This window comes from Manacus vitellinus, unplaced genomic scaffold, assembly GCF_001715985.3.
Source record: "Manacus vitellinus isolate BGI_N305 unplaced genomic scaffold, ASM171598v3 scaffold_95_pilon, whole genome shotgun sequence".
In the NCBI taxonomy this organism is placed as follows: domain Eukaryota; kingdom Metazoa; phylum Chordata; class Aves; order Passeriformes; family Pipridae; genus Manacus; species Manacus vitellinus.
Genome location: NW_021940896.1, coordinates 1,059,836 through 1,086,987, shown reverse-complemented (window position 1 = coordinate 1,086,987; position 27,152 = coordinate 1,059,836). Strand labels below are relative to the sequence as shown.

Below are 27,152 nucleotides of genomic sequence, written 5' to 3'. Positions count from 1 at the left end.
ATTTTATTTTTCCATCTCTCCAACTATTCTAAGCAGCTCAGTTTTTGATGCCATTTTCAAGTGGTGAAGAGAGATGAAGAGAACTTTTCTTGTAAATCCTTCTTATAGGAAGAAGCTTTAAGCAATCATTGAATCTTATTGGTCTCACACAGGTGACTTCCACCTGCATGGGTGACCTCCATCCCTGCAACTCTGTGTTTAGCACAACAAACTGGGTGGATTGCATGATTTACTGATGAAAACTGATTATCAGAAATGTTGCTGCTGTGTTTCCTCTGCAGAAATCCAGGGAGGCCCACGGTGAGATGGAGCTGTTTCTGGATGGGGCTTTTTTATGGGACCCATTCTGTCAGGTCTGGCTGCTCTGACAGTGAAGATTAATTTTGTTCCCCTCCAAGAAGGGTTTTTGAGAGACTGGGAGCCAAAAATGCCCAGAGTTAGGACTAACATGCCCCTTGTGCTGTTGGTCTGAGGGCTCACGAGGCTTTCCTTCAAGGAAGCATCTGCAGGAGGAGCCTCTATTTGGCCGTGTCATTCCGAAGGGTGCGAATCTGAGTGGGATCTCCCAGCTGGAAGCTGATGGACCAGGGAGGGGAGTCTGGGAGGTGGAGCATTTGCTCCTCCCTTTGCAGCCACCCACATGATGTGTGTGTGTCCAGCAGCATTCCCAGCTACTCACCCACTGGAGCCACCAACTGGGAGCAGCCAGAGGCTCCCAGGGAGATGGAGGAGCAGGGAGCAGCCGCTGTCCTGGCTGGGTCCTTGCTCTCCTGCCTTCTCCAGGCCCCTGGGGTGGGAGCCCTGCAGGAGCCGCTGCTGGAGGACGTGACCCTGGAGAACATCAGCTGGGCAGCCGAGGAGGCCCCGGGGAATGAGTCCTCGGAGCACACGTTCTTCTCCCTGGATTATCAGCATGTCCAGGTGCCCTTCGAGATCACCCTCTGGATCATGTTGGCATCCCTGGCCAAGATAGGTGAGGGCTGGGCAGGGGAAGCAGGGATGGGATGGGGTGGGAAGGGGTGGCCTTGGCTTCAGATCCTCTCCAGTCTTGGAGCCTGAGATAATGTGCCCAGCCCATTAATGGGAAGTATTAATATTGTGTTTTGTATGTATAATTCTATCTATAACACTCTATATAATTTTATATATTATATTATATGTTATATATTATATAATTCTATCTATAATATTTTACGTAATATATAATCCATTATATAATATTTTATATTTACAAAAAATTTAGTATATGTTATGTATACTGCTGTGTACATTACTGTATTTATATTTACTGTAATTAATTATACAATAATATAATTACATAAATTATATATTATAATATTATATATCATCTATTATATATATTTTTGTTATATATTTTTATGTATTCATATAGTTATATTACATACATATGTGTATATAAGTATATATATTTATATATACACAAATATATATTTATATATTTATATATACACAAATATATATATATATATTATATATTCTCCATAGACCCATATATTTTGTTTTTTATATCTATTTCTGAGCAACTTCACCTTCACTGGGTGCACTTATTTCTGCTGCTCCAAGCTGTAATTTGCTGATGGTGGGAGAACGGGGAATTTCCTGACCCAACGAGGTGGGACAACCCAAATTTTTCTCTCTCCATCCCCTCCCAGGGTTCCATCTCTACAACAAGCTGCCTTCTGTGGTTCCCGAGAGCTGCTTGTTGATCTTCGTAGGGCTCATCATGGGGGGGATCATTTACGGCCTGAACGACAGGTCCCCCCCGGTGATGGACAGCGACATCTTCTTCCTCTACCTGCTGCCCCCCATCGTGCTGGACGCCGGTTACTTCATGCCCAGCCGCCCCTTCTTCGAGAACATCGGCACCATCCTGCTCTACGCCGTGGTGGGCACCATATGGAACGTCTTTGGGATCGGCTTCTCCCTCTACGGCATCTGCCAGGTGAGGGCCTTCCGGCTGCAGGACGTGTCACTGCTCCACAACCTGCTCTTCGGGAGCCTCATCGCCGCCGTGGACCCCGTGGCCGTGCTGGCCGTGTTCGAGGAGATCCACGTCAACGAGAAGCTGCACATCCTGGTCTTTGGGGAGTCCCTCCTCAACGACGCCGTGACAGTGGTGAGGAACAGCCTGGTTTGGGGTGTTTAGAGGTCCTTTAATGTTTGAAGGAAGGGTGGGCTGGGGCCGAGGGGTGGGGTGTGAGATCTCAGCCGGGAGAAAAGGAGACTCGGGGGGACCTTCTGTCTCTCTGCAACTCCCTGACAGGAGGGAGGTCGGGCTCTGCTCCCAGGGAACAAGGGCCAGGACAAGAGGAAACAGCCTCGAGCTGCACCAGGAGAGGTTTAGATTGGATATCAGGGATAATTTCTTCATGGAAAGAGTGGTCAAGCATAGGAACAGGCTGTTCTGGGCAGTGCTGCAGTCACCATCCCTGAAAGCCTTCCAAAAATGTGTGGATGTGGCACTTGATTAAATAGTTTAGTGGTGAACATGGTGGTGGTGCTGGTTGATGGTTGGACTTGGTGATCTTGAAAATCTTTTCCAACCTTAAAGATTTTTTTTATTTGCTGAGGGAAAAGGCATCAACAGCCTCTTCTAGCAGAGGGCTCCCGGTCCAATTCTCTGTCCTGAGGTCCTGAGCAGCTTTCAGGTGAACACAGAAGCTTTCAGATGAAGAGCTCTTTGTATGTGTGGGGACAGGAACGCCCAGGAGTGTCACAGCAGGCTCCTGGTAGGACCCAGAACTCAGGGAAGGATGGTGACCCTGCACTGTCAGAAATCCCAGCAGTGTGTTTGGTGTCATGACCACGTGTGGCCACGTCTGGTGAATGTCTCACTAACACCCATTTCTCTCTTTCATTTTCCCCCCCAAAGGTGCTCTACAAGCTCTTCCGGTCTTTCTGTGAGATGCCAACCATCAAAAGCGTGGATGTTTTCGCAGGAGTTGGGAAATTCTTTGTGGTTGGGCTGGGAGGGGTGTTGGTGGGGCTGAGTTTTGGGTTCACGGCCGCCTTCACCACGCGCTTCACCAAGGACATCCGCGTCATCGAGCCGCTCTTCGTCTTCCTCTACAGCTACCTGTCCTACCTCACCGCCGAGATGTTCCACCTCTCAGGGATTGTGGCGTGAGTACCTGTCCGGGAAAAAACATCTGTCCTGTCTGAAAATGTCCTTTCCCTGGCTGAAAAAAATATCAGACAAAGTTTTCAACTCTGCTGAGTTGGAAATCTGTGTGTGCTGGCCATCAAAGCCCGTGGCAGAGCCCTCTCCAAGTGCAGCTCCATTTCCCAAATTACACGTCAAATTGCAAGTCACCAGCAATCCTGCTGGTGGATTTATGCAGGTTATTGAGGAATGTTTGTTTGAGCTCCATGGTTTTTGTCTGGAAAGCCTGGATGTTCAAGCAGTGAGAGTTTGAGTAGGTTTGGCAGAGCCAGAAGAGGCTTTCTTGGCTTCTTTAGTTATTTTCCGTGTGGCCCAGTCAAAACCAACATGGGAAGGGTTACAAGGGTTTAGTCAGATCCTTGGAAAGGTTTGGTCGTGGTTTACAGCACGTCTGCTCTCACATCCCCCTCCCCATCTGCACGTCCTGCCATCAGCCCACCCTGGGTGGTGCTCCCAGAGGGTGCACAGCCCCTGCGGGCACAGAGCAGAGAGGGATGGGATGGGAGCTGTGCATTCCCTATGGAGCTGAAGCCTGAAATATTCCTGCTCTTTGGGAGCAGAGGGCTCTAATGGAAACTTCTGACTTGGCACCAGAAGCTCAGACACAGCTCATGGATCTGTCTGGGCTCCTGAGGGTCTCATCTAGCACCTCCCTGTCTCCAGTAACGTTGGAAACCTGACCAATTTCAGTCAAAGTTGTCAGAGATCACTCAATTAATTTATTTTTCTTTTTACTGGGTAGATCTTTCCATAAAATGAAGGATTTGGGGCCAGATCCTCCAGTTTTAAGAAACTAACTTTGTGCTTATCTTGTCATGCATTTCCGTGGTAGGGCAGGTGCTGAGATAAAAATTAGATATAATGACCCCAGTGTTCACCAAAATCTCACCTTGGGAAGCAGAGAGAGATGAAAACCAGAGTGATCCAGCCCTCCTGGTTTCTGTGGGCTGAAATCTATTGTGTTTGGTTCTCCCACCAAAACTGAGTCAGCTGGTGCTGAGGATCACAACCACCTAATATTCCCCCAAAGACTCTGAGCCTGCATCAGTAGCTGCAGTGTAAACAACTGTGCAGCTGAGAATAATGAAGATGAGAAGAAAATAATAAAATGAAGTGGGTTCTGAGCTCGGCACAGGAGGATCTGAGAGATCTATTTTAAAAACTAATGATGTTGCTTTGGATATAAACCATTCTCGTGTCTTGCAGATTTTGTTTCCTCAGCTGGTTAATAGGAGCAATATTCGAGTGTTCCTGCAAACAATTCTAGCTCTGGGAATAGGTAGGAAAAGCCTATTTATAGGAGTGCAAGACAGAACAGTGAAATAAATATACTGCATAATCATCGTGGAGCAGAAAACATTCAATCCTAATGGTGTCTCCTTCCATCAATCACAATCTGCTGTACCCATTATGGAACCCATTTGCTGTTCTTTTGAATAATGCATTTTTTCTAAAGCCAAACAATGGCAAAGGCAGCTGATTCCTGCCCTGTGCCCTTCTAATTGCCAAATTAGAAATGCCTCTCTTACATATCTGGAGTTCAAACAATTTGTCCCGTCGTGCCCAGGGAATACTGGATTATAAAAAACAGATTTTGGCACTTTGTTTCACTGGAAAATAATTTGATTGCCAAAAAAATCAATTCTGCATAGCCCAAAAAATATGAAAACTGCGAATGCAACCCAGTCTGGGAAACAGATCTGCAAATGGGTTTTAGTTTGATTTTGTTTTTTTTCCTTTCTTTTCCCTTTTTTTTTCCCTTGCCCTGGTGGCAGTGTCCATCTTTGAGGCCCTGACACATCAGGTTTATTCCCTCTCTGTGTCCCTGCTGTGACCCCATACCATTCTCCATTAGGCATTCCCAAACCACAGCTCTGGAAGTCACTTGCCCATAAATACTTGTTGAATTTCTTAGCTTCTGGCTGGAACTGTTTTACTCACTATTTATTGAAGCAGATACAGAAACTGAAGAATTTATTGGTTTTTTTAGACTGTGGTTCAATCCCTGCTGCTCTTTCTGGCAAAGAGGGTCAGTCTAAATAGGATAAATCAAAAACAGACCAGTTTTGGAATATCTTTAAGCATTTGTACATTCCCTTAGGAGGTGAAAGATGTGAATTCAAACAACATTTGGTGAAAAAGGGATTTGAATCCTTGTCTCATGCTCAGGATCTCTTTCCACAGCAAGAGCCATCACAACTTTACAATTTTAAATGCAATAAAAATGTGGCTACCTTACAAAATAGCCATGGAAATCAGATCTTGGAAATTTAGAGCCATTTTGTTATTGCTGCTACAATGTTTAGAATGAAATATTTTAGTCCAGGTTAAAATATAATAAAATGGAGCTTCGATGCTTCGAGCGCTCAATTGTTTTGACCTTCTAGGATTGCTGATCTGAAAATGTATTGATTTGGAAAGCTGATGAATCAGACTAACCACATGTTCCCTGGAACTTGAAGAACCAATTATCCATGAAAAATTACGAGGCAATTGCAAGGTCAGAGTTTGGCAAAGTGAAAGACCCGAGACCAGTGCGTGGTGATGGGAAGGGTTGGGTGTTGTCACTTGTGGGTGTTGGTGTGTGCTCTGATCAAAGGCAGAAGGTGATGAGTTTTTTGGCTGTTCAAAACCAGATTCAGGCAGTTTGGGCGACCTGTCTGAATTTTATCATCCTGGTTGTCCTCTTGATGTCCTTCATGTAGGAAGTGAGATATCTGCAAACATCCAGGACTTGATGAAAGGTATTTTTTTATAAATGACAATGAGTCAATTTTCAGTGCTTAAGGAGAAAAAGTTATTATTTGTTTTAACTTTCTCAGCATCATTGCCTGTGCCATGGGCATGAAGCGTTATGTGGAGGCCAACATCTCCCTGAAGTCCCACACCACAGTGAAATACTTCATGAAGATGTGGAGCAGCGTCAGTGACACCCTCATCTTCATCTTCCTCGGAGTTTCCACCATTGGAGAAAACCATGAGTGGAACTGGCCCTACATCTGCTTCACTGTCATTTTCTGCCTCGTTTGGAGAGCTCTAGGTAGGGCTAATAACACATTTTATTTTTTAATGTGTATTATTGTTTATGGGAGTGAAAAATGTGGTTTCATTAGAGAATGCTCCTGCCCCTCTGTCATCCTTTCCTCTTTGCTGTGCATGTGTGACTATCCCCGATGGGAATGCAAGGCCTGAACTGGGACATCTCAGCCAATGCTTCCCTCATCCATCCTACTCAATTCCAGGTCTTTCACTGTACTGCAGTTTCCTGCTCTGGCACTCACTGGTGTTAAATAGAAGTGCTCGTGACATTTTATCAATATCTCTGTCTTTGATCCCTCTTCCACTGCCGTGATCTCCTCTTCCATTTCAGTGCCTCTTGGTCCCTTGTTATCCTCACAACAGGAGGGAAATTGCAGGTACTTTGGGATCAGAGATACGTGTCATATTCTGCAAGGCAGAGATTGAAGGGATTTAATTAATAACAAGCTCATGTACAGCAGCATCTTTCCATGAGAAACTGCAGGAACCTTCCAGCAGCTGTCCCTGGAGATGCTGATCTGCTTTACAGAACAGCATCTACCCAGGTCACTGCTGGAGAGATGAGATCTGGGACGTAAAATGTGAGGATGCTTCTGCTCCTACTCGAGAGCTTCAGGTCAGGGCTGAGAATGGCAGAACTGGGGAACTGCTGAGGTTGGCAGGGACCTTTGGAGATCATCTGGTCCAACAACCCCTGCCTGTGGCAGGGACTGTGTCCAGATGGATTTTTAATATCTCCATGGATGGAGACTCCAGAGCCTCCCTTGGAAACCTGCTGGAGTGTTTGACCAACCTCAGAGCAATAAAGCCACCAAGACTTGGTGATAACAAGAAGAGAGAAAGGCATGAAAATAGCCTCCTGATGACTCTCTCAAGGGTTTCTTTAGCCCCAATTATAATGAAAACACAAATCCTGGTCCCAGAATTCCCTGGGATCCCATTTTCATGCATTGTAAATCACCAGAAAAATGGATATTCTGTGTTTCTGTCATCCCCAGTTGTATTTTGAGCTGATTTGGTGTTTGGAGAGGCTGAACCTCCCTTCCTGTCACAGTGTGCTGTCACCTAATGAGTGCACAGTGGCTGTCTCCTCATTTATGGATATTTTTATATATTAACTGTATTTGTGGATATAACAGCACCCACTTTTGGCAGAGAATTTGAGAGCTAAAAGACATTCAACAGGATTTTGTTTACAAACCACTGAGTCAAACAGTGAACTCGAATTTGACAGACACTTCAGGAAATTGTATAAATAGGATGTGCCATGATTAGCAAGACAGGGCAGAATGGGGTTTATTAGCTGTTAATCTGTGCCAAGGTTTGTTTTAATAACTGCACCATCCTTGGAAATGTGCTCATTAGTTATTTGTACATTCAAGTGTTTTATTACAACTGAGTGGTTTTCTCCTGAATTATTTGCTCAGATAAAAGGAGTTCTGAACGAGTTTGACTTTTTTAGCTCAAAAATTCTTCATTGCAAGACATAAGGAACATAATAATGCTACAAAAGCACCCCAAAATTTCTCTCTAAGCCCTTCTGAGTACAGCTCAAGTTATGTGGAACATTATCAGGGAAGGTTCAGGCTGCAGCCAGAAGAGAAAACTCTCCTGCTGGTCAAAATCCCACTGGGAATTAAATAAGAACACACAAACCATGGCTGGACATGGTCTGAATGGTCCCTGTCCTGCAGCACTTTCCTGGGGAGCTGCTGGGGAGCTGGGAGGGTGAGAACTGGGCAGGAGCTGCTCCAAGCTGGGCTGGGAAACTCCTGCCTTGGGGATGGTGGTGGAGATTGGACCTTGACCTTCTCAGAGCCATCCAGCAGCTCTGGATGAATTAATAATTAGTTAATGTTTGGATATTTAGGAAAAATTTCTTCATTGAGAGCTGGTCAGGCGTTGGAACAGGCTGCCCAGGGAAGTGTGGAATTATCATCCCTGGAAGTGCTCAAAATACGTGTGGATGTGGCACTTGGGCACATGGGTTAGTGGTGGCCTTGGCAGTGCTGGGGGAGTGGTTGGACCTGATGATCTTTGAGGGCTTTTCCAGCCTTAACAATTCTAGAATTCTGTGATTCTGGAGGTGCTGGAGACACTGATCCAAAAATGGGAGGTGCCACTGGAATTGTACTTGCAGGAACTGGGGGCTTTTGGGTGGGCAGGGCTGGGATTAGTGTGCAGATGGTACCTCAGTCCTTCACAGGACCCCCCAGTGCTCCTAAATATTTGAGAAATCATTCTGCTGAAGTTTAGGGAGTTACTTTGATATGAGAAAGATCATCTAAAAAGGAAAATACAGCCATTGCAGGACAGCACCAGTACCCAAGCCCTGGGGAGATTTCTACCTGCTCCTTCCCAAGGTGTATCTCCAGAAGAAAATCCACTCTGCTCAGAGTGATTAATTGTATGTCATCTCTTGCAGCAAACTGGCCTTGAATTAGTTTAGGGCATGCTAATAATAATTTGTGAGGAAAGATTAAATTAAGACAAAGGCCAGGATATCAGCTCAAGTAAATTTTGTTCCTTTAAATCACCAGCACTGCCTGAGCTCTGCAGTAGGTGCAGATGTGATGCAAGGAATGCTTTATTTTATTTATTTGGTTGGTTTTAAGTTTCAAAGAACTTTGATACTGAAGAACTGCTCTGGACACCAGCTCTGTGGAACTCTGGACATGGGGGAGGTGTTCCAAGGTTCAGTTAATTGAGTTATTCCCAAACATCCCCAGCTTTTGTTTTCTTCAAACTGGTCTGATGTGCACTCAAAGTTCAGATACTTTTAGCTGTAGGTGTGTGGGAAGATGTTTGATATGTACAAGTGCACTATTTTTATTTCTCTTACAAACCTTCTCTAGAAAAGCAACAGTGCTGTTGATACAGCTAATTCCTGACAAAATTCAGTGTCAGGCCGTGCCATCACTTCTCAAAATGGCCATTAATCTTTGGGAAATAAGATGTTTATCACATCCATTGGTATGGAAATCACGGCTGCCTGATTTAAGGCCTGACTTTTTGTACCTTTCTGCATCTGTTTGTGTATTTGCAAATGGCTTTAAATCACAGCAATTGCTGTGTCACCTCACACAGCCTTAAATTCATCCTGTATAAATCTTTGAGGGGAAGAAATAACATTAACACAGGTGGAATGTAGCTACTTATCCAAGCTACTGCTTGGAAACTTTTGGAAGGAGGAGGGTAATGTGCAGCTAAATTGTTGCTGATGGTTTTCCTCGAGAGCATTTATAACCCAAGCAATTCAGTCACTTGCTGTCACTAATTAGAATAAATCAATATTTCAGGACTGTGACCAGTCAATATCTGTAATCCCCTAAACCAGAAATATGTTGGGAATTAATTTTTATCTGGACAAATCAAATTTCAACCTGTTGGACCAGGCTGGAATTAAAATTCTCCAGTGGCATGTTGGTAACACACCCCCTGGGGCCCTGGGCAGTTCCTCCGGGTTGATGTTTACCCATCCCAGGATATTTTACTGTGAAATAGAAGATGATGAGTTTTATCCAGTTGTTCTGTTTGTTTGCTGTGCCTCAGTCTTCTCTCCTGCCTTCCAGGGGTTCTGGTGCTGACTTTCTTTGTGAACAGATTCCACGTGAACACCATCACCAGTAAGGACCAGTTCATCATCGCCTACGGGGGGCTCCGGGGGGCCATTTGCTTCTCTTTGGTTTTCTTGCTCCCTGAATTTCACAGAAAGAAGCTCTTCATTGCAGCAACCACCGTCGTCATCCTCTTCACTGTGTTTGTGCAGGTAAAACTGACACTTTGAATGAATTCCGACTTGGGACCCCTCCAGGGGGACCATGGAGAAGGTTCCTCTCCCTCAGGTTGGGGTTGTAAGGAGTTCTGGGGCTCCGGGGCTGAGTCTGTAAGAAATTCTGGTGCTCAAGGGCTCGGGAGGAGCAGCAGCAGCCTCGGCATTGCTGTGACATCTAGTGGTAAAACCATTCCTGCAGCCTTTGTGGGATGAGGAGCTTGGATGTCTCTTCTCTGCCCAGCAGAGTCTCCAAGGGCTTCTCTGAAATACACCTGGCAAAGGGGGGGAAACGATTTCCAACACATTTAAAGGAGGATGTGGTGGAAAAATTGGGGTCCTCTCATCCTGAAGTGAACCAGGCTGACATTTATCCCAAAAATTAAGTGTGGGTCTCCATAGGGCTGAAGCAAGTGAGATAAGGGGGGTCTGGGAAAGTTACTGTGCAGAAAAACTCCCTGTGGGCTCCTGGTCAAGGACATGAGGTCCATGTGGAGCTGCTGACCCGGGTCTGCCCTTCTCCTGCCCTGGGATGGAGGGAACAGAGGGGTTTCTGGGGCTTTGGGAGATGGTGGCTCGTGGTGACAACTAATGAGTGGTTCTGTGGCTCGGCATCACCCTGAGAGCACATTCCTTCTGCTTGGGCTCACTGAAGCCCTCAGTGGATGTACTGGGCCCTGAGGCAATGTGGAGGGTTGGGATTAACTCTCTGCTTCCCCACATCCACCTGAGCTCATCCTGAGCTGAAAAAGTGGTTGAGGAGGGGGACGTGCTGATGGGTTTGGAACTGGGACCCGCAGGGCAGTGGGACTGGGCACAGCCTCAGCCTGAGAGGAGAGAGCAGGGGCCAGGGCTGGGAGGAGCAGCCTTAGACAGAGGTTGACAAGTTTTAAGATGCAAATGTGGGTCAGGAATTGAAAAGCCCCGGTCACCAGGCACGTCCGCTCATGCAGAGACACTCTTGAGCCTCACACAAAGGTTGTTCTAAGGCAGCAGCTCCTTTCTGCTGAGACTTCAGGAAATCCTTCCCAGGACTGGGAAAAGGGCTTTTGTGTAAGCTCAGAGCTCAACTGGTGATGTCACCTCCTTGCAAAAGGGTGGGAGTCAAACAGGGTCCCCCCTGGGTACGTGTGGATGGGGCGACCCCTTGACCTTCAGCCATTCAGAGGGGATGTGGTGTCTGTAAAGCCAGGCTTTGCCAGGCTCCAGGTACCTGCAGTGCCAAGGGGAGCTGAGGCCACCACCAGAACAGGGGAGGAAAAAGCCAGGAAAGTTGCTCAAAAGCTGAGGAGGAAAGATATTGCTGCAGCTCAGTACAGGAAAGGTGGGGAAATGTAATAGAGGCAGGAATTCAGATGAACCTTCAGAAGCCTGGGTTAAAGTCTATGGCACTGCTGCCAGACACATCGATGGATTGAGGAGTGAAAATCTTCAATATCCCAGTGTTTTTCAGGGTGCACATCACTGGGGGTGGAAAGGACAAGAGAAACACTGGGTATGAAGCAACTTCTGTGCATAGTGGACGTTCTTGTTGTTGTTTTGTGCAATGAGTTTTCTTTACATTCACAGTGATCTCAACACAGATTTGGTGGTCGGTGTCTGTGTTAAAATAGGACAGGAACTAAGGGAGAGATGATTTGGGCCCTTCTAGGCTGGTTTGGGCCAGCAAAGCATCTTGTCAGAGCACAAACCCACTTCCTTCTATGATTCCCTCGGCAATGCTGACCACACTGCTACAGAGGAAGGACAATCCTGTAAAATAGCTGGGCTTGTCCATCCATGGGTCTATCACAGCACTGCACAACCCAGGAAACTCCTCTCTCTTGGCCTCTCTAACCCAGTTGCACAAGGCTCTTCCCACAAAAAGCCTGGTTAATAATTTTGAGAAGGTTGACTGAGCAATTGTCTAATCCTCAGCGCTTCCAAGCAGGCTGGAGATGAGCCATGTAGACCAGGAAGCCCTCCAAGGAGCTGTGGGCTTGGCTGGAATGTCACAAAAAGCCCTCATTGTTCTGCCTCTCGCTGTGGTTTGAAATGAAATGCTGTGCTCTCCGTTTGAGGTTCACTCTCCCAACTCAGTGACCTGTGACCTCTTCCATGGAATTCTTAGCAAATATAAGAGTTGTGAAGAGGTGGGTGGGTTTGTTTGCTGCCCACATTGCCCCTTTGGATGGCTGGAGGTGGAAAACGTTGTGTGGGCCATGGCAGAGCCTCAGGTGATGCCCTTGGTTGAGCTGTCCCTGGTGAGCGGAGGAGCATCACCAGGGACCTCCAGGTGTGCTGGGAAATGATATGGGATCCCCACAACGGTCCCAAATGCTGTTTTATAAATCCAAACAACTGCAGCTGATTATCCAAGAGGATAAGCAGCATAGTCTCCACCTAATTTTTGTAATATCTGTTATTTCTGAATTTGTGAGTTCTGTGTTGTTGACCCTGAATAGCAATGCATTTTTTATTGCTATTAGCTATTAAAATGACACATTAATTGTTTCTGCAATTAAAAATGTGTTCAACTCTCCTCTGTGCCAGCATTTGTGACATTCAGAAGTCATAAACATCAGCTACTCCATCATTTTTGCTGTAAACATGTCCTAGAAAAGTCGTTTACTACTGAAGCCAGACTAAGAAACACACCACGGCAGTGTTTTAGAAGTTCTCTCATGAGGCTTAAAGGACGTTAAAACTTTTCCCTTGACCCTTCCCACCAGGTGGATGCTTTGATTAGCAAACTTAGCCACTGGCTGGCCATCAGAGATTGTTGGAGTAATGGGCTGTGACACATAAAGCTCCAGAAGTGAGCAGACAGTTGCTGGCAGAGGCTCCACGCTGAGAAATCTCAGGGATTATCATCGTTTCAGGCATTTGAACTTTGATCATTCCAAGCCCCTCTCCATTTGGGAGGCCACGAGCAACGTCAGACCACAGGCTTGACCTTGGAATTATTGGTTGGCTTTCTGTGGGCTCTGAGCTGCCAGAGGAGGCGAGTGGAGCGTTCCCTCTGTGCCTCCCCCATCCCGAATTCTCCACGTGAGCTCCCGCTGACAGGCTGCTCCCACAAGCAAACCCTGGGTTTGGTTTGCAGTTGGGAGAGCAGGTTCTAGTCTTGTTGAAGCTTTGCAGGTCATATTCTGCCACTGAAGCAGGGCAGATGAGAGGTGCTGGCTCAGACAGCAGAACACGGCTCATCCCCATGCTGGTGGTGGTTTTGTCCCACCAGGAACATTTGATGGGAAAAAAGGCTGATTTTTGTGTTTGTGGTTGTTTTGCAGGGAATGACCATCCGTCCTCTCGTTGACCTGTTGGCTGTCAAGAGGAAAAGGGAGAGTGCTCCCACAGTGGGAGAGCAGATCCACATCCGGGTAAGGATCAACACGAGGCCGGAGCTTTCTGATATCTTTGCTGATAGGATGGGCCTTCTAAAATGGGGGTGTCTCCAGGGACCCTACAGATCTGCAGTTTGACCCAAATCCTCCTCAGGTCAGTCCCTTTGAAGGTTGGAAGTCCTTTGCAGCTTCCTAACCATGGGCTGTTGTTTGTTTTGGAAGAGCAACCACCAATCAGGCTGATGTTCCATCAGATAATGCACAAACATGACAGAAAAAGATGATCCCTTACCCAAAACTTTAAACTTCGACTTAACTCCAATTTTTCTGCTTCTCTGGAAAGAGAGGTAGAAAGAAAATGAGACTTGGTTTCTTTCAGGGTTGGGATCTTCCATGTGTTCTCCAGTCCCATCACCACCAATGGTTTGGATATTTTTGCAAAAAAATCAGAAAAGGGAGGATGAGGTTGGGGTGGAGGAAACCTCTGAAGTGGTTTGAAGCCAGGTTGGATGGGGTTTGGAGCAACCTGGTGTAGGGGAAGGTGTCCCTGCCCATGTCATGTGGTGAAATGAAGTGATCTTTAATGTCCCATTCAACCCAAACCATTCCATGATTCTAAATCCATAACCCAAAGGTGGGATTTCAGGATTTCAGTCACTTTGTTCTCACCATCCAAACATTGGTATTTCTAGTCACAGAGGACTTCAGAGGGAGGCTCAGCTCCAGGAGGTCAAGGGATTCCACCCATCCAGCTGATGCTTTGCATTTGCATCTGCATCCCATGCACAGTTAGGATATTTCTGAATCCAATTGTTCAATCCCAGTCACATTTCTGTGGGTTTGGCTCCTTCAGGAATGTTATTGTCATTGTCTTCTTTAGAAATAAAGCCATTAGGGCTGAGGACATTTACAAAACCTGTTTGGCACCCTCACAATGAGGTTGTTCTGCAGGGCTTTGTCTGAGGTGAACAGAACAGCTCGAGGGGCTGAAGAGTCTTTTCCTACCGTGAACAGAGAAGAGTTTCTTCTTTTGTTGCTGTGTGAATAGTAAATCATCTCTGGGAATGTGTTTATTAGGAGATGGGAGCTGAAAATGACTGTGTACCAATTAAGCTGAGAAGGTAATAATGCAGATAGTTGGAAATCAGGGATGCAGGAGCCAGGATAGCTTTCCTTCTCAAATTTATTTCTCCATCTGGATGGTTGGGACACTGTTCCTTACAGGAATGATGATCAGCATGTGGGGGTTTAATTTCTTAGAATTGTAGAATGGGGCAGATGGGAAGAGACCTTAAAGCTCATCTCATCCCACCCCCTTCCATGGGCAGGGACACCTTCCACTAGCCCAGGTTGCTCCAAGCCCTGTCCAACCTGGCCTTGGACACTTCCAGGGATGGGGCACTCCAGTGGTTTTGGAGGTCCTCAGAACGTGCAGCTGCCAATGTGAGCACACTAAACCCCCACCAGGCTGCAGGGCTGAGGGAGCCACTCTGAAATTTTCTGTCTCTGACCCAAGAAAAAATAATTAAAAAAACAATTAGAGCTGGAGGAAGCTCCGGGGTCATTGGTACCCGAGTGGGGAGGGGTAGCAGAGCAGAGCCCTCTCCCCATTCAGAGGTGCCAGTAGGAGGGAAAACAATTTGGGAAACTACAAAGATTTAACTTCTAGGTGAAAAAAATCAACCTGTCTGGGATTTTAAATATAATTTTAATATTTTAAACAATAATAAAAACCTCTGTATGAGGCACAATATGGCCAGTGAGTAGTGGGAAGTGTCTGGGGGAAGGCAGTATTAAGTATTCAAGACAAAGCATCATTTATGAGTTATCTGCAGTGATATCCTGATTCCCTGAGTCAGATTGTCCTCAAAAACCCCAATAGGAGCATTTCCTGCTTCTCAAGGCCCAGTGGGCAGGACATGTGAGCCCTCAGCCATCCTGCACAATCAGGTGCAGGTTCATGTCCCCCAGCATTTATTCTCTGCTTGCCCAGATCTGAAAGCAAACCACTTATTGTACTCCAGAACCAACAAATCCACGTGGATGACTGGATGGGGAACTACCCCAAACCCCCTCTCCTTGTTTCCCAGCTCCATATTCCGAGCTGGAAGCATCCCCTGTGTTGTGTGTGGCTCTTGCTGTTTGCTGGCTGGGTTCATCCCCGGGGTACAGCCAAATCCTCTCTTCTCTTTAGTTCTTGGATCATCTGCTGGCTGGCATTGAAGATATATCTGGACACTGGGGACAGTATTACTGGAAAGACAAGTAAGGATGTGCCAAAAGACAACTGTGGACATGCACAGAAAAAAAAAAGGAGGCTGGTTTCTATTCCCAGAGTTTCTGCTGTGGGCAGCTGAGCCTTGTTCATCCTTGTGGCACAAGAGAGCTGACACAGGGGCAGCTTTTCCTTGTCCAAGGTGGCTCCAGGTTCTTGGAGCACTTCCCTGCTTGCAGACACCTCTGGTACCTCACCCTAAAAAGATCCTTTCTCCTCTCCTGTGTTGTTTGTCCCTTCTCATCCACAGGAATCTGCTGGCAGTGGAATGGCCACGACACACAACCCGTCCCTGCCTGTGCCCTCCTGCCTGTCTGGCCAGGTGGGAGCTGAGCTCCCCAACCCAGGCTTGGCAATTAGCATTAAAACATTAAAAATTGACATTAAAACTATGAGTTTGCAGCACTGCTTGTTGTGGACTGAAATTAGAGAGGATCTCTACAGATTTCTGTAGCCAAGTGCTCAGTTTTCATTAAATTCCCATAGTTTGTACATTTTAAAATTTTAAAAAACCACAGTGAGATTTAAAAAAAACCCAAACACAAATAACATAAAATATACTAATAGCAATCTACCAGATTTAATTCATGGGCTGTGCAGACACAGATGCAGCTGGTAGATTTTTTTTTTATTTTTTTTTTTTGGAATACCCATGCTTGGAAGTGCCACTAGAGGGTATGGGAATCACTGCTACTGAGGAGCATCCTGGCTCCTTTAGAGATACTGATTTTAGAGGTCTTTTTCAACCTAAATGATTCTATGATTTGAGCTGAAAGCAAGAAAAATGGCTCAAAAGAGAATCTGGAAGTGTTTAAATCTGGGGCTGCTGCATGTGCTTGCAAGACTTACAGTGGAGTTCATGCTAAGTTTGGCATTTTGGGGAGTTTTTATTGTATTTGGGAAGGTTTTAATATTTTGGCTCATGTACTGGAGTGCAGAAATAATTAGGGATAGACCTCTTGGACCATCAATTTCTGGATAGAAAGTGATGGGATATAATGTAATATAATGGAATATGGGACAGCTGTGGGCTATGAACCTGCTGCCTTGCTCAGGTCTGGTTTGGTGCTGGGGAGTCCTGGAGCAGACTAAGCCCACCTTTCTTTGTCCTCAACCAGATTAGAATATTTCAACAGCAAATACCTGCAGAAGATCCTGCTCAGGGAGTATGACCAGCCCAAGTCCAGCATCGTGCTGCTCTACGAGAAGCTGGAGAGGAAACACGCCATCGAGCTGGCAGAGGCTGGGCAGCTGGGCCATGGGCCTGCCCACCCCTCCCTGCTGTGAGTAAACCCTCTCAGACCTCCTAAATCTCTTGAAGGTCAGCGGGTGGGTGTTACAAATGAAGGGCTGGAGGGGCATCTGCTGACACCGATGACATGGAGCCTCACCTGAGTGACATGGAAACAGTGCTCTGAGGAAAAGGCTCTTGCCCAGTTTTTGAGGGTTTTGCACCATGAGGTGTCCTGGAGGAACCACCAGTGAGACAGCAGGGATGAGTGTTTGAGTGCCAGAATGGGCACTTCACCCCTCACAGATGGTTCTGCTCTGCCACAGCTCTTCTATCCACCAAGGAGCACAATGCCAGCACAGCTCTGATGCAAATACTAAATTCCCCCTCTGCAAGGATGAGCTGTTGGTCATGTTGGCTGAAGGGCTGCTGGGGGTGCTGGGATTTGGGGATGCACTGGTTGTGTCCCTTCTAAAATGAGGGGTCCTGGTTTTCTTTGCAGCAGCAACGACAGGACTGTCAGAACAGACCAAAAACTGGAGGACACTCAGAATCCTGATGTCCTGGATAATATGCAGGAAATTTTGGCGAGGAACCTGTACCGGATCAGGAGAACGGTATAACTTTTCCCTCCATCTGTATTTTAACTGTCCAACAGCACAAGTTACCTCAGTCATCTGAGCAGCCTGAGCAGATGTTATGAATGTTTCCATAATTACCCATGATGTCTCTTTGTGAGCAGAGAATAGTTGGCTGTGTGGAGCCAGATCCAGTTTCCAAGTCAGTGGCACATTTCTGTTTGCACATGACAGCTTTTGAAAGGTTCACCCAGTCAGCCTATAATTTCCCGGAGTATTTTCGGCATCGGTACCCGGCAGCAGAAAGGAGAAAGGAGGAGCACATGGAACTTCAGGCACATCCAGCAGCAGCTCCTGGTTACTGACAGGGCAGAGCAGGGGTGGGTTATCCTCACACTGCACTTTTTCCCATGGAAGGGGACACACGGTGGGTGAGCTGTGAGTGAGAATTGATGTGCAGAGGTTTTGAAGCCGCCCGGCAGGTTTGCCATGGAACTGGTACAGCTGGTGAAAGAGCACAAACCCTGCTCTCTGTTTACAGAGCCACTCGGGGATCATGGCTGGGGTTTTGCACAGCACCAGGGCTGTGCATGGTAATTGCTGTTCACATGGAGCCTTATCCCTAAAATCCACCCAAGCCTTTGTTTTACGGATTACACACGGAATGAGGAGTCCTTGGGGATGGGGCTGGTGCAGGCACTCAGCACAGGGGGATCAGCCACCCCCTCCTGTCCCTCTGCTGAGCCAAGGGAAGCAAGGAAATAAGGCTGGGAGGAAACCTGTAGACGTGGTGAAGGGGATGAGGATAAAGGCACAGCTCCTGTTTGCACTTACTCCTGCCCAAATCCAGCCTCACCCCTTGTAGTGAGAGAGCTATCCCAACTCCCACGGATGTTAGTGGGAGATTTCACTTTGGGGTTTATGGTACCTGTTGTTTGCATGATCTATATAGGAAGGTGGGGCTGATACAAGATGTTGTAGGGCTGGACAGAGGGGCTGGGGCTGAAGGTGCCTCGAGCAGAGTCGTGGCACTCATTCCATGTGTTACCTGGACTATCAGAGCTGTTTCTCAGTCTTGTCATTCAGTGATTTCTTGGGTGATCTCACCTAAAAAAAGCAGAGTTTGGAGCCCCTTCTCCCCTCTCTGGCTTTCCCTCCCTCCCCACCTCTCATGGATCAGTTTATCCCCATATATAGGCGGGATGGTTACAGGGGTGAAGGCAGTGAAGTGAAGGCTGGGACGGTCCCACATCCAGCTCCTCTCTGGTGCCTCGTGCAGGGCCCGGCGTACAACAGGCACACCCTGCCCGGCGAGTCCGAGCCCTCGGAACATGCCAAGGAGATCCTGATCCTCCGGCACAAGAGCCTCCTCGTGGAAGTGAGCGGGAGCGACGCGGGCAGCTCCAGGAAGGAGGTAAGAGGGAGCAGGAGCAAGCAGGGATCATGCACAGGCTGCTTTCCCTGGGCAGATGTAACTACAGCCTCTTTATTGCTGGGGGTATTTCCTTTAAAAGACAAATCCTGGTACCTTAAACTAAAAAATAAAGGGTATCTTAATCCCAAATCACATTCCAGTGAGTAGGAAACACTGAAGCAAAAGAACCCAACCCAACTCATGCCAAACCGAGGAGCCATCCTGGGCACAGCCCCATCCACTGCCTCGTGGACACAGCCTTCCATGCTAGGAAGGTTATTTACTGAGCAAATGTTATTAATTGGGCTTCACTCTGTGCATTCCAAGGTCTGTTTTTCCCATGTTTTCTGGGCGATTCAAAGACAGGAATTTGGTTCCCCCATTGTCAGTGGTCCAGGTGGACTGTAAACATTTGAAACTGTTTGGTGGTTCCCCACCCCCCCCAACTCTTTCCAAAGGACTGCAGCATTTTTGGGAGCTTTCTTATTTATTCTGGAGGTGGGGTTTTTGTTTTTAAAAGCAGCTACAGTTCCGGAGAGAAAATAGAGAGAAGTTTTGCTCCCTGGATTCCTGGGAGAACCAAAACTTTTTCCAGTTTACTGCTGGCACAGTTGGTTCATGTTCTGCATCAGAGGAGAAACAAGGTGAATACAATGTCTGTGCTGAAGACTTTTCCTGACTTCTTTGGAAGTCAGTGAGAGAAGCTGGGCCAATTTCCTCACGGAAAGACAAAATAGTCCAGGGATGGTGCATGAGGAGCAGATTTGGTCTTTTCAGTTCCTCCCATCCTCTGTAACTCCTGTTCTAGAGGAAAAGCATTTAACCCCTGCCAGATTCTGTTCCCAAACCTCCAGGTCAGCAGCACGGTAGAATCATGGAATATTCTGAGTTAGAAGGGACCCACAGCGACCATCAAAGTCCAGCTCCTGGCCCTTCACAGGACAGCCCCAAGAATCCCACCATGTACCTGAGAGTGTTGTCCAAGGCTGTCCTTGAGCCCTGTCAGGCTTGGTGCTTGCAGTAATTGCTGAGCCATCCCTAAATTTCACCCACTTCTCCAGATTTTAGGTTGTGATGGCTGGAGCACTGTCCAAGTGTGAACTGTGATCTCTAACCTGGGCAGCAAGGCTCCATCATTAAGGAGAACAAAATGACCTTTGAAAAAGAAATAGATAACCTTTCTTTAGGTAGTATTTTTTCACTTGGGGCTGTCATGGGCTTTCTTCCTCTCCATTTTCCTTGTGGAAATGCCAATCATGGAGGAGCCCACCCAGGACAGCAGCAACGCCCCAAAAGCTGCTGCTTCTCAGCCCTTCATTCACAGAAAGGTGCTCCAGCTCTTGCAAACAACTTAAAAGCTTTAATTTGATCATTTACATGCTGATTGGTACTTACAATTCAAAATAGATAGGCAAGAACATGGCATGTTCCTGTAGAACATTTGGTATAATTAAACTTCAAAAGAGCAACATCAAACTCCGGCTGATTTTCAGCAAGACGTTCCTGCTTTAAGGATATTTGATGGTTAACCCTTGTGCTCCTGCTTTCCCCTTTGCTGCTGCATGAGGTGGCAAATTTAGGAGCTTTGGGAGGGCTGTTACTCCTGTTCCTTTGTATTCTTACAGCTGGGCTCTTGGGGAGGAGAATATTTTTGGGGAATTGCAAAGGCAAAGGAATTGCTCCAAGCCCTGTCCAACCTGGCCTTGAAAAGAGAGATACTAAACGTTGGGAGCTGATCCCAGTGACACCTGCAAGGGTGACTCTAAGCCAAGAACCATCCAGCTGTGCCCAAAATAAGCCAGGCCTGTTTTGTGACATCAGCAGCTTATCTGGTAATTTATAGGAATATCTGCCTTGCTTTGCTGTGAATAGAAATAAGGCAATGCCCCAAAGTGATGAGAAAATGTTCTAACAGAGCCCTGGAATATTAACATGGTATTAATTATATATATATATATAATATTACATAATATTAAGGAGGGTGGGTGAACACTGCTACTTCCTGCTGTAGGAGGACAGATTGCAGAATTTACCAGCAGAAAGAAGGAACACTGTACTAAAAAGTAGATTTTAGCCCATTATAAGCAGCCCCATACTTTAAATTTTTGGGCAAAAAAGCTGCTACTTATATTTAGTTTCATGCCAAGTTGACAAGAAAATGGCATTTTCCTGATTAAAAAAAAAAAAAGAGATGAATGAAAAATGAAGGTAGTTAATGTTTGAGATTTTTCTGATTGTCAGACATTCCCAAAGGGGAAGGCTTTGGCCTTCCAGGTTTTGAGTCAGCCAGAAAAAACTGGCTGCTGTCACTCCACACGTGCTTCTATTCTACATCTCACCACGAGATGGAAGCATTACAACTGTGTTTGCACATCCAACTGGAAATGCAGGGATGGGGAAGGAACTTCCAGCAAAGGGCCACTGAAACCCCTCTGGAGCTGCTGAAACTCCTGCAGTTCTGTTGCCAGCCTGTTGGAAAAAGCTTTGGTGATGCATCCAGTCGTTTAAGTGTTGGGAGTTGAGGGAATAATTAAAGAATCCCTTCGGTTCAGCAGAAACCCCGTTTTTTCTGCTTGCTGTGTGTTTACATATATATTTTTCTTTCTTAATGAAGCTGGTTAGTGCTTTGCTGTTAAAGATGAAGGTGGTGCAGCTTGGATTCATCTGATAATTTATCAGGTGCTGGTTGGTCTTTCCCCCCCCGTGTCAGTCACCACAAAATAAGGGATGGGTGGAACAGCTTCCTTCTGTAGATCTGTGGCTTCACCGGGCTGGGGAGGAGCCAAATTCCTCTTGGCTCATGGACAATCCATCTCCTTCCACAGGAGAAACCAGTGCCCAGGCCAGGATGAACACCAGGCTTCAGCCAGGATGGACTGGGATTGGAACTGGATGATCTTAAGGGTCCCTTCCAACCCAAAGCATTCTGTGACTGTGAATCACCTCTGCTGGGTGCCTTTAGGGGTCTCCTGCACTTTAGGTGTCTACCTGGGCTTTGGCAGTAGCGAGAGGGGGTTCTTAGGCTGCCTTTGGAGCCCTTGCCAAGGAGAGGTTGGAGAGAAAACCGGGAAAAAGCAGAGAGAAGCAGCAAGAAAAGAACAGTCCTCATCCCCCCCGGAGCCAGCGGCGCAGGTTAAATGATTTACACCAGGCAGAAAAACCTTGGCAGGAGTTCGGGGTGACTTCAGAGCTGAACCGTAGCGCAGAGGATTAACTCCAAGACTATCTATTTCCAGCAGAAAGTTCGCCTTCCTCCGCCTCGGGACAAAATTCCTGCCGAAGGCTGCCGCTTCCTGGAGCCGCGCATCCCGCTGGCTCCCAGCGCCGCCCGCCTTTGGGGCTCGCCTTATTTTAGGCAGGGCTCCAGCCCAGCCTAGGCTGGCAGGGCGGGGGCCGGGACCCGGGATAGCCTTTATTTTCCGCTGAGCACCAGCAAATCCCCGCACCTGTAGCCAGGCAACTTCGGCCTCTTTTCTTCTGCCAAAACACGGGTGCGCTCCCCCAGGAGGAGCCGATGTGGAGCTGCCCGTGAGCCCCGTGCGTAAATGACACACCGCCTTTGGTAATTATGCCCGAGCCCTTTCACGGAGCAGGCTCCGAGAATGTTAAATGCCCCTGGGAATGGCTTTCCAGGGAGCCGGGAAGGCATTGTTATTAAAATGGTCCATAAAAGGGAGAACAAGGGCTGGAGGGCAGCGGTCCTCGTTAGGGGAGGGAGGAGAACGAACCGAAACAAAACAGCAAACCAGGCTGGGAGGTGTCCAGAGTTATTTTGGCAGTCTGGGCTGCTGGACCGAGGTGCCAAATCACAGCTGCGTGAGAGACTTATTCCCAGTTTACGGCGGCACCGAACAATCCAGGCGGCATTGTGCTACCTGATTTGGATTTTTTTTTAGTTCTATTTGTTTTGTCCTGGAGGGTGGAGATTAGCACTGGAGTGAAAGGACGGGGAGCTCGTTAGTGCAGCTCGTTACCTGCCTCCTTGGCCTGCAGCCAAGGTGGGGAACAGCCAAGGTGTGAGAAACAGCCACATCCTGGGGACAGCTTTGCTTTCCCTGCTCCATCCTCCCAGCTCCAGGGCTGCTCCTTCCCATCCTCCCAACCACTCCTGGAGAGCCCAGTCCTCTTCCACCAACTCAAATCAGTGTCTGTAAATGTTTCCTGCCATCCATTCGGTCTATTTTTAGCAATACTTCTTTTTGTTTGTTTGTTTGGTTGATTTGCTTTGGTTTGGTTTTTTTTTTTTCATGGCAGAAGTTAAACAAATGGGTGTGGAATCCTTGGAGGTTGCAAATGCTTGTTTATGAGGCAGGAGTGTGGCTCCCAGACTTGTATCCGTCTCCATAAATGCACTAAAGTCCTTCTCTCCCTCAGTCCCAGAAGGATGATTCCTGCTCGGCACAAGGTGATCCCACCCCCCAGCTCAAGCTCTGCCGCTCCTTCACGGGTAAGCTGGGGGGGCCTGGGGGTGATTCCCTGCCCTCCCTGCCCCCTCCTCCATGTGGGATGACCCAGCAGGTTCAGAGAGGATGTGTGGACAAAGTGGGGCTCTGTAGATGAGCATCAGGAATGAGCAAGAAGAGCCTTCACAGCCCAACCCGAGATCAGTGGGAATAGTTTGGGTGGGAAGAGATCTTTCAAGGCCATCTAGTCCAACCCCTCTGCCATGAACAGGGACATCTCCCACTAGATCAGGTTGCCTCATCCAACTGTTTTAATCCACAGCTTACTATGAATATTTCAATGATGTTCTTTCTGAAGAGCAAAGCGATCAAAAATAATGTTTCTGGGTAGGCTTTTTATCACCCCAGGGAAAACGTGAGCACCGTGGCCTCTGAGACAAGCTGGTGACAGGACTGAAGGAGACTGTAACCCTTCCAGGGTGGTTGCATGTACATCCCTCCCCCTCCTAAATCACTTAATGTGGCAAGGTGATGTTCCAGGTGCTCCTGCACCTTCCAAAACTCTTCTAAGGTGGTCGCTGATGGGAGTTTTTGTTTTGTAAAGTTGCAGGTGGGGACTGACAGGGAATGATGATATTGATCCAGATATGTAATGTATTTCAAAGTATAAACCAGGGGTTAAATTGTCTTTTTTGGGGTTTTTCTTCCGTTGAAACACTGATCATTGGTTTTATAACTGAGAAGCGATCCTTGGGGTGGAACAGCTCATCCCCTTAGTAGCTCCTGGGATTTCCTCATTCCTGTTGACCCACAAAGATGAATGTTTCTCACCCCAGTTGGTGGTTTTTCTCTTCCCACAGTGGGGAACACGGAAAAGGTCCGGGAGGTGAAGGAGAACCGGTCGAAATCCGTGTGCGTCATCCCCCCAGCACAGCCCAGTGGGACCTGGGGAGAGGGGAGAGACCTGAGGAAGGGGCTGAGTGTGGAGATATACAGGCACCAGTGATGCTCTGCCTTCCCACGAGGGCCTGGCTCCTCCTTGGGCAGCTGCTCAACATGTAGATAATGTAAATAAGGTGCATATTGGAAGGGACAGCATGGACAGGGCGGAATATCCGAAATGGCTTGCATGGAAACTTGGTCTTGTTGCCCAACACGGGGTTTTTCCCAGGGAAAAGATGCTAAGCTGAGCATTAGCAATGCAAGGGAGTGGCTGAGAGACAATTTCTAAGGAATTTCTAGGAAAAACGAGCCTGTTCAGACTGGGAAAACTGCTGAAACTGCCTAAAACTGCAAGGAAGGTGGGATATCAGATCTTCTCATTAGGTGACAGGGATAGACTAAACAGCAGGGAGAATTTAGGTCATAGGTTGGGAAAAACTTTGATAATCTCAAAGGAGGTTTTATTAGGGGGTGAAGGAGAGAGAGCAGAAACAGCAAAAGATCTCTTCTGCTCCTCAGGAACTGATGGATCCTGGCTATGAACATTCATCATGTGAAGCCCAAAGGTAAATGACAATTAAATAAGGTGTTGTGTCTCATCAGAGGGGCTATCCCACACCTAGACACAGTTCTTCTGATGAAAACTTACCACAGCTGCATTAAAAGGGAGAAATGTATTCTTGCTGATTTTCAAAAATTTATGTGAGAGGGGTTCACCTCAAAAAGTAAAATGAGGAAGCTCCAAATCCAGTGGTGATACCAGGAGATGAGTGTGCCAGCCCTTAAACAGATGGGAGAGTCTTCTGACAAGGTTGGTTGGTGGCAGCAAGGCTGTAAAGGTGCTCTAAGATGATCTTTGCTGCCCCAGCCGGGAACTGGGGGGGTCAGAGGGGGTTTGAAAGTATCTTCCTAAAAGGTGCAGCAGAGAGAGACCCAAAACCTCCCTGCTCTGGAGGCACTTCTGCCAGGAGAGGTGTGACCTCTCTGCACAGCACACACAGGGAGCTCCCCAGGAAGACAGAAATCCCCACGTTTGGATAATTTTCTTTGAAATTTCAGGTAAGTTCAAGCCTTTGAATTCTTGTCCTCAGCTGAACCCGGCAGGGAATATTAGAATCAACATTTTTCTTTCTCTTCTCCTTCCTCTGCATTGAAGGATCCAAGAGTATTTAATATGAAACAAATTTTATTTTGAAACGAAATTAAAAGGAGCTGTAGGAGTTCACATACTTCCCTCCATGATATTTTTGGGCTTCCAGAGCAACCTCCTGAAGGTGTGCAGAAATGCTCCCTGAGGAGACCACTGCCTGGTACACCTGGGCTTTCATTTTAAATTAGAGACACAAAATTGTGTGTATTTGCTTTGCAATGAGCAGAGGTCTCATTGTCACCTGAACAAGCTCCTTTACAGTGTCCTGCCATAAACTGAGGGAGTTCCTGGTGACTTGAAGGCCACTCCTCACTGCCCCACCCCTGGAAATTCACCTCATTGCAAAGGAAAATTGGCCCTTTTAGGCTTGTATTGCATTTCACGTGTGTATATACATAGATGTACATATTTATTGATTTTAGTATAACTTCATTGTCATCTTCAGTTACTTTATTAAAATTTGGGTTTGTTTCCCACTTTAATCCATCTTGGATGGGAACCATATGGATTTGGCTGTGCTTTGTTTAGAAAACTGCCCATCTTCAATAAGTTGTAATATATGATATGTATGACATAATATATAGCATGTATGAATATGTTGAGGTGTACTATGGCTTTATTTCAATTAAATGTGTTGTGTTATGAGCTCATCTCAGAGTTATTACCTCCTTGTACCCCCAACATGCTCATGAGGATGTCAGCGAGGCTCATTCAGCTCTGCCTCGTTCAACCCTTGGCCAGTGATCACAAGGGGACGAGGGAGGAGAGGGATTGGGATGAGGGAGAAAAATGGGCTGTTCATTGGCAAAGGAAACAAAATATTGAGTCTGAAGGTGCTCAGCTCTCTGGGGTTGAAATGTCCCTGTTCACCTGCAGTTCCATGTCCTCAGTGTTTAAAGTGTCTCCTTAAATTCTGCACAGTAAATATCTAGAGAAGGATTCTCTCAGGTGGGTCGTTTTTATTCTGTAGATTGAGAGCTAAAAGGAAAATAAATCAAGTTGCTTGTCTGGGAATCTTCAATCAGGGACAGAAAGTGTGAGTCCCATGGCTAATTCTTGCTTGGGTTTTGTTTGGTGTTTTTTTTGGTTGTTTCATTTTGGTTTTGTGGTTTTGCATCTCAACTGTGTTGTTTTTGTCCAGAATACCTGGATGTCTGAACCATCTTTGTCTTGTAAAGCATCTGTCATAATCCTGGGCATCAGGTACTTAAATAATGAGGTTTTCCCAACTGAGTTTCCCATCATGTAAAATCAGCTTTCTGCAATATCATTATGGGCTAGTGAGGACCTTATCAAACAGTGGCTGTTTTGGAATTTTGTGTTACTGTTGTAGGCAACAGTTGGGAAAAATGAGGATGCAGCCAGAAAATGGAACTGAAACGTTATCTGATGTGGAAAAAAGGAAAAAAAAAATTCCTTGCATTTTTTCAGAATTATACATTTTCAAGTCACTTCAGAACAACAGGAGACATTTTGATGACAGGATCTCCCAGGTTCTGGCAATTCCAGGTGTTGTGGCTCGTGGCTGTGGAAGTTGCTCCATCCAGCCCCACATTCCCATGCACTGGCTGGATTCTGCACACATCCCAGCCCATCATTCCCTTCCAGCCTCACTTTGCAGTCCATAAATACCCCTCTGCTGCATTAACCATTTGCTTGATCTGCAGAGAAGACAATATTCCCTGCAGCACATACTTTTCCAATGAGTCACTCTGCTCCAAATTTAACCTTCTGGATACTTTGGAGTTTTTCTTAAAATTTCTTTACAAAATATAAAAGCCCAGCTAAAGCTTTCATGAAGCATTTTCCAGCTGCTCAGTGGCCAAGCCCTCTGACTA

The 27,152-nt window shown here is 46.7% G+C and overlaps 1 protein-coding gene across 1 annotated transcript; it reads left to right on the top strand.

The window, feature by feature from the left end:
* The first annotated feature begins 723 nt into the window (after nt 1–723).
* LOC103756198 (sodium/hydrogen exchanger 2) lies at nt 724–25,665 on the top strand. Its single transcript, XM_018086448.2, has 12 exons — nt 724–973; nt 1,674–2,137; nt 2,894–3,144; nt 6,007–6,224; nt 9,796–9,992; nt 13,268–13,357; nt 15,516–15,586; nt 16,715–16,879; nt 17,330–17,444; nt 18,685–18,819; nt 23,200–23,266; nt 24,083–25,665. Exons 1-12 carry the CDS (start codon nt 724–726, stop codon nt 24,226–24,228), a joined length of 2,169 nt encoding a protein of 722 aa, XP_017941937.1. The 3' UTR covers nt 24,229–25,665.
* The last annotated feature ends 1,487 nt before the right edge of the window (nt 25,666–27,152 follow it).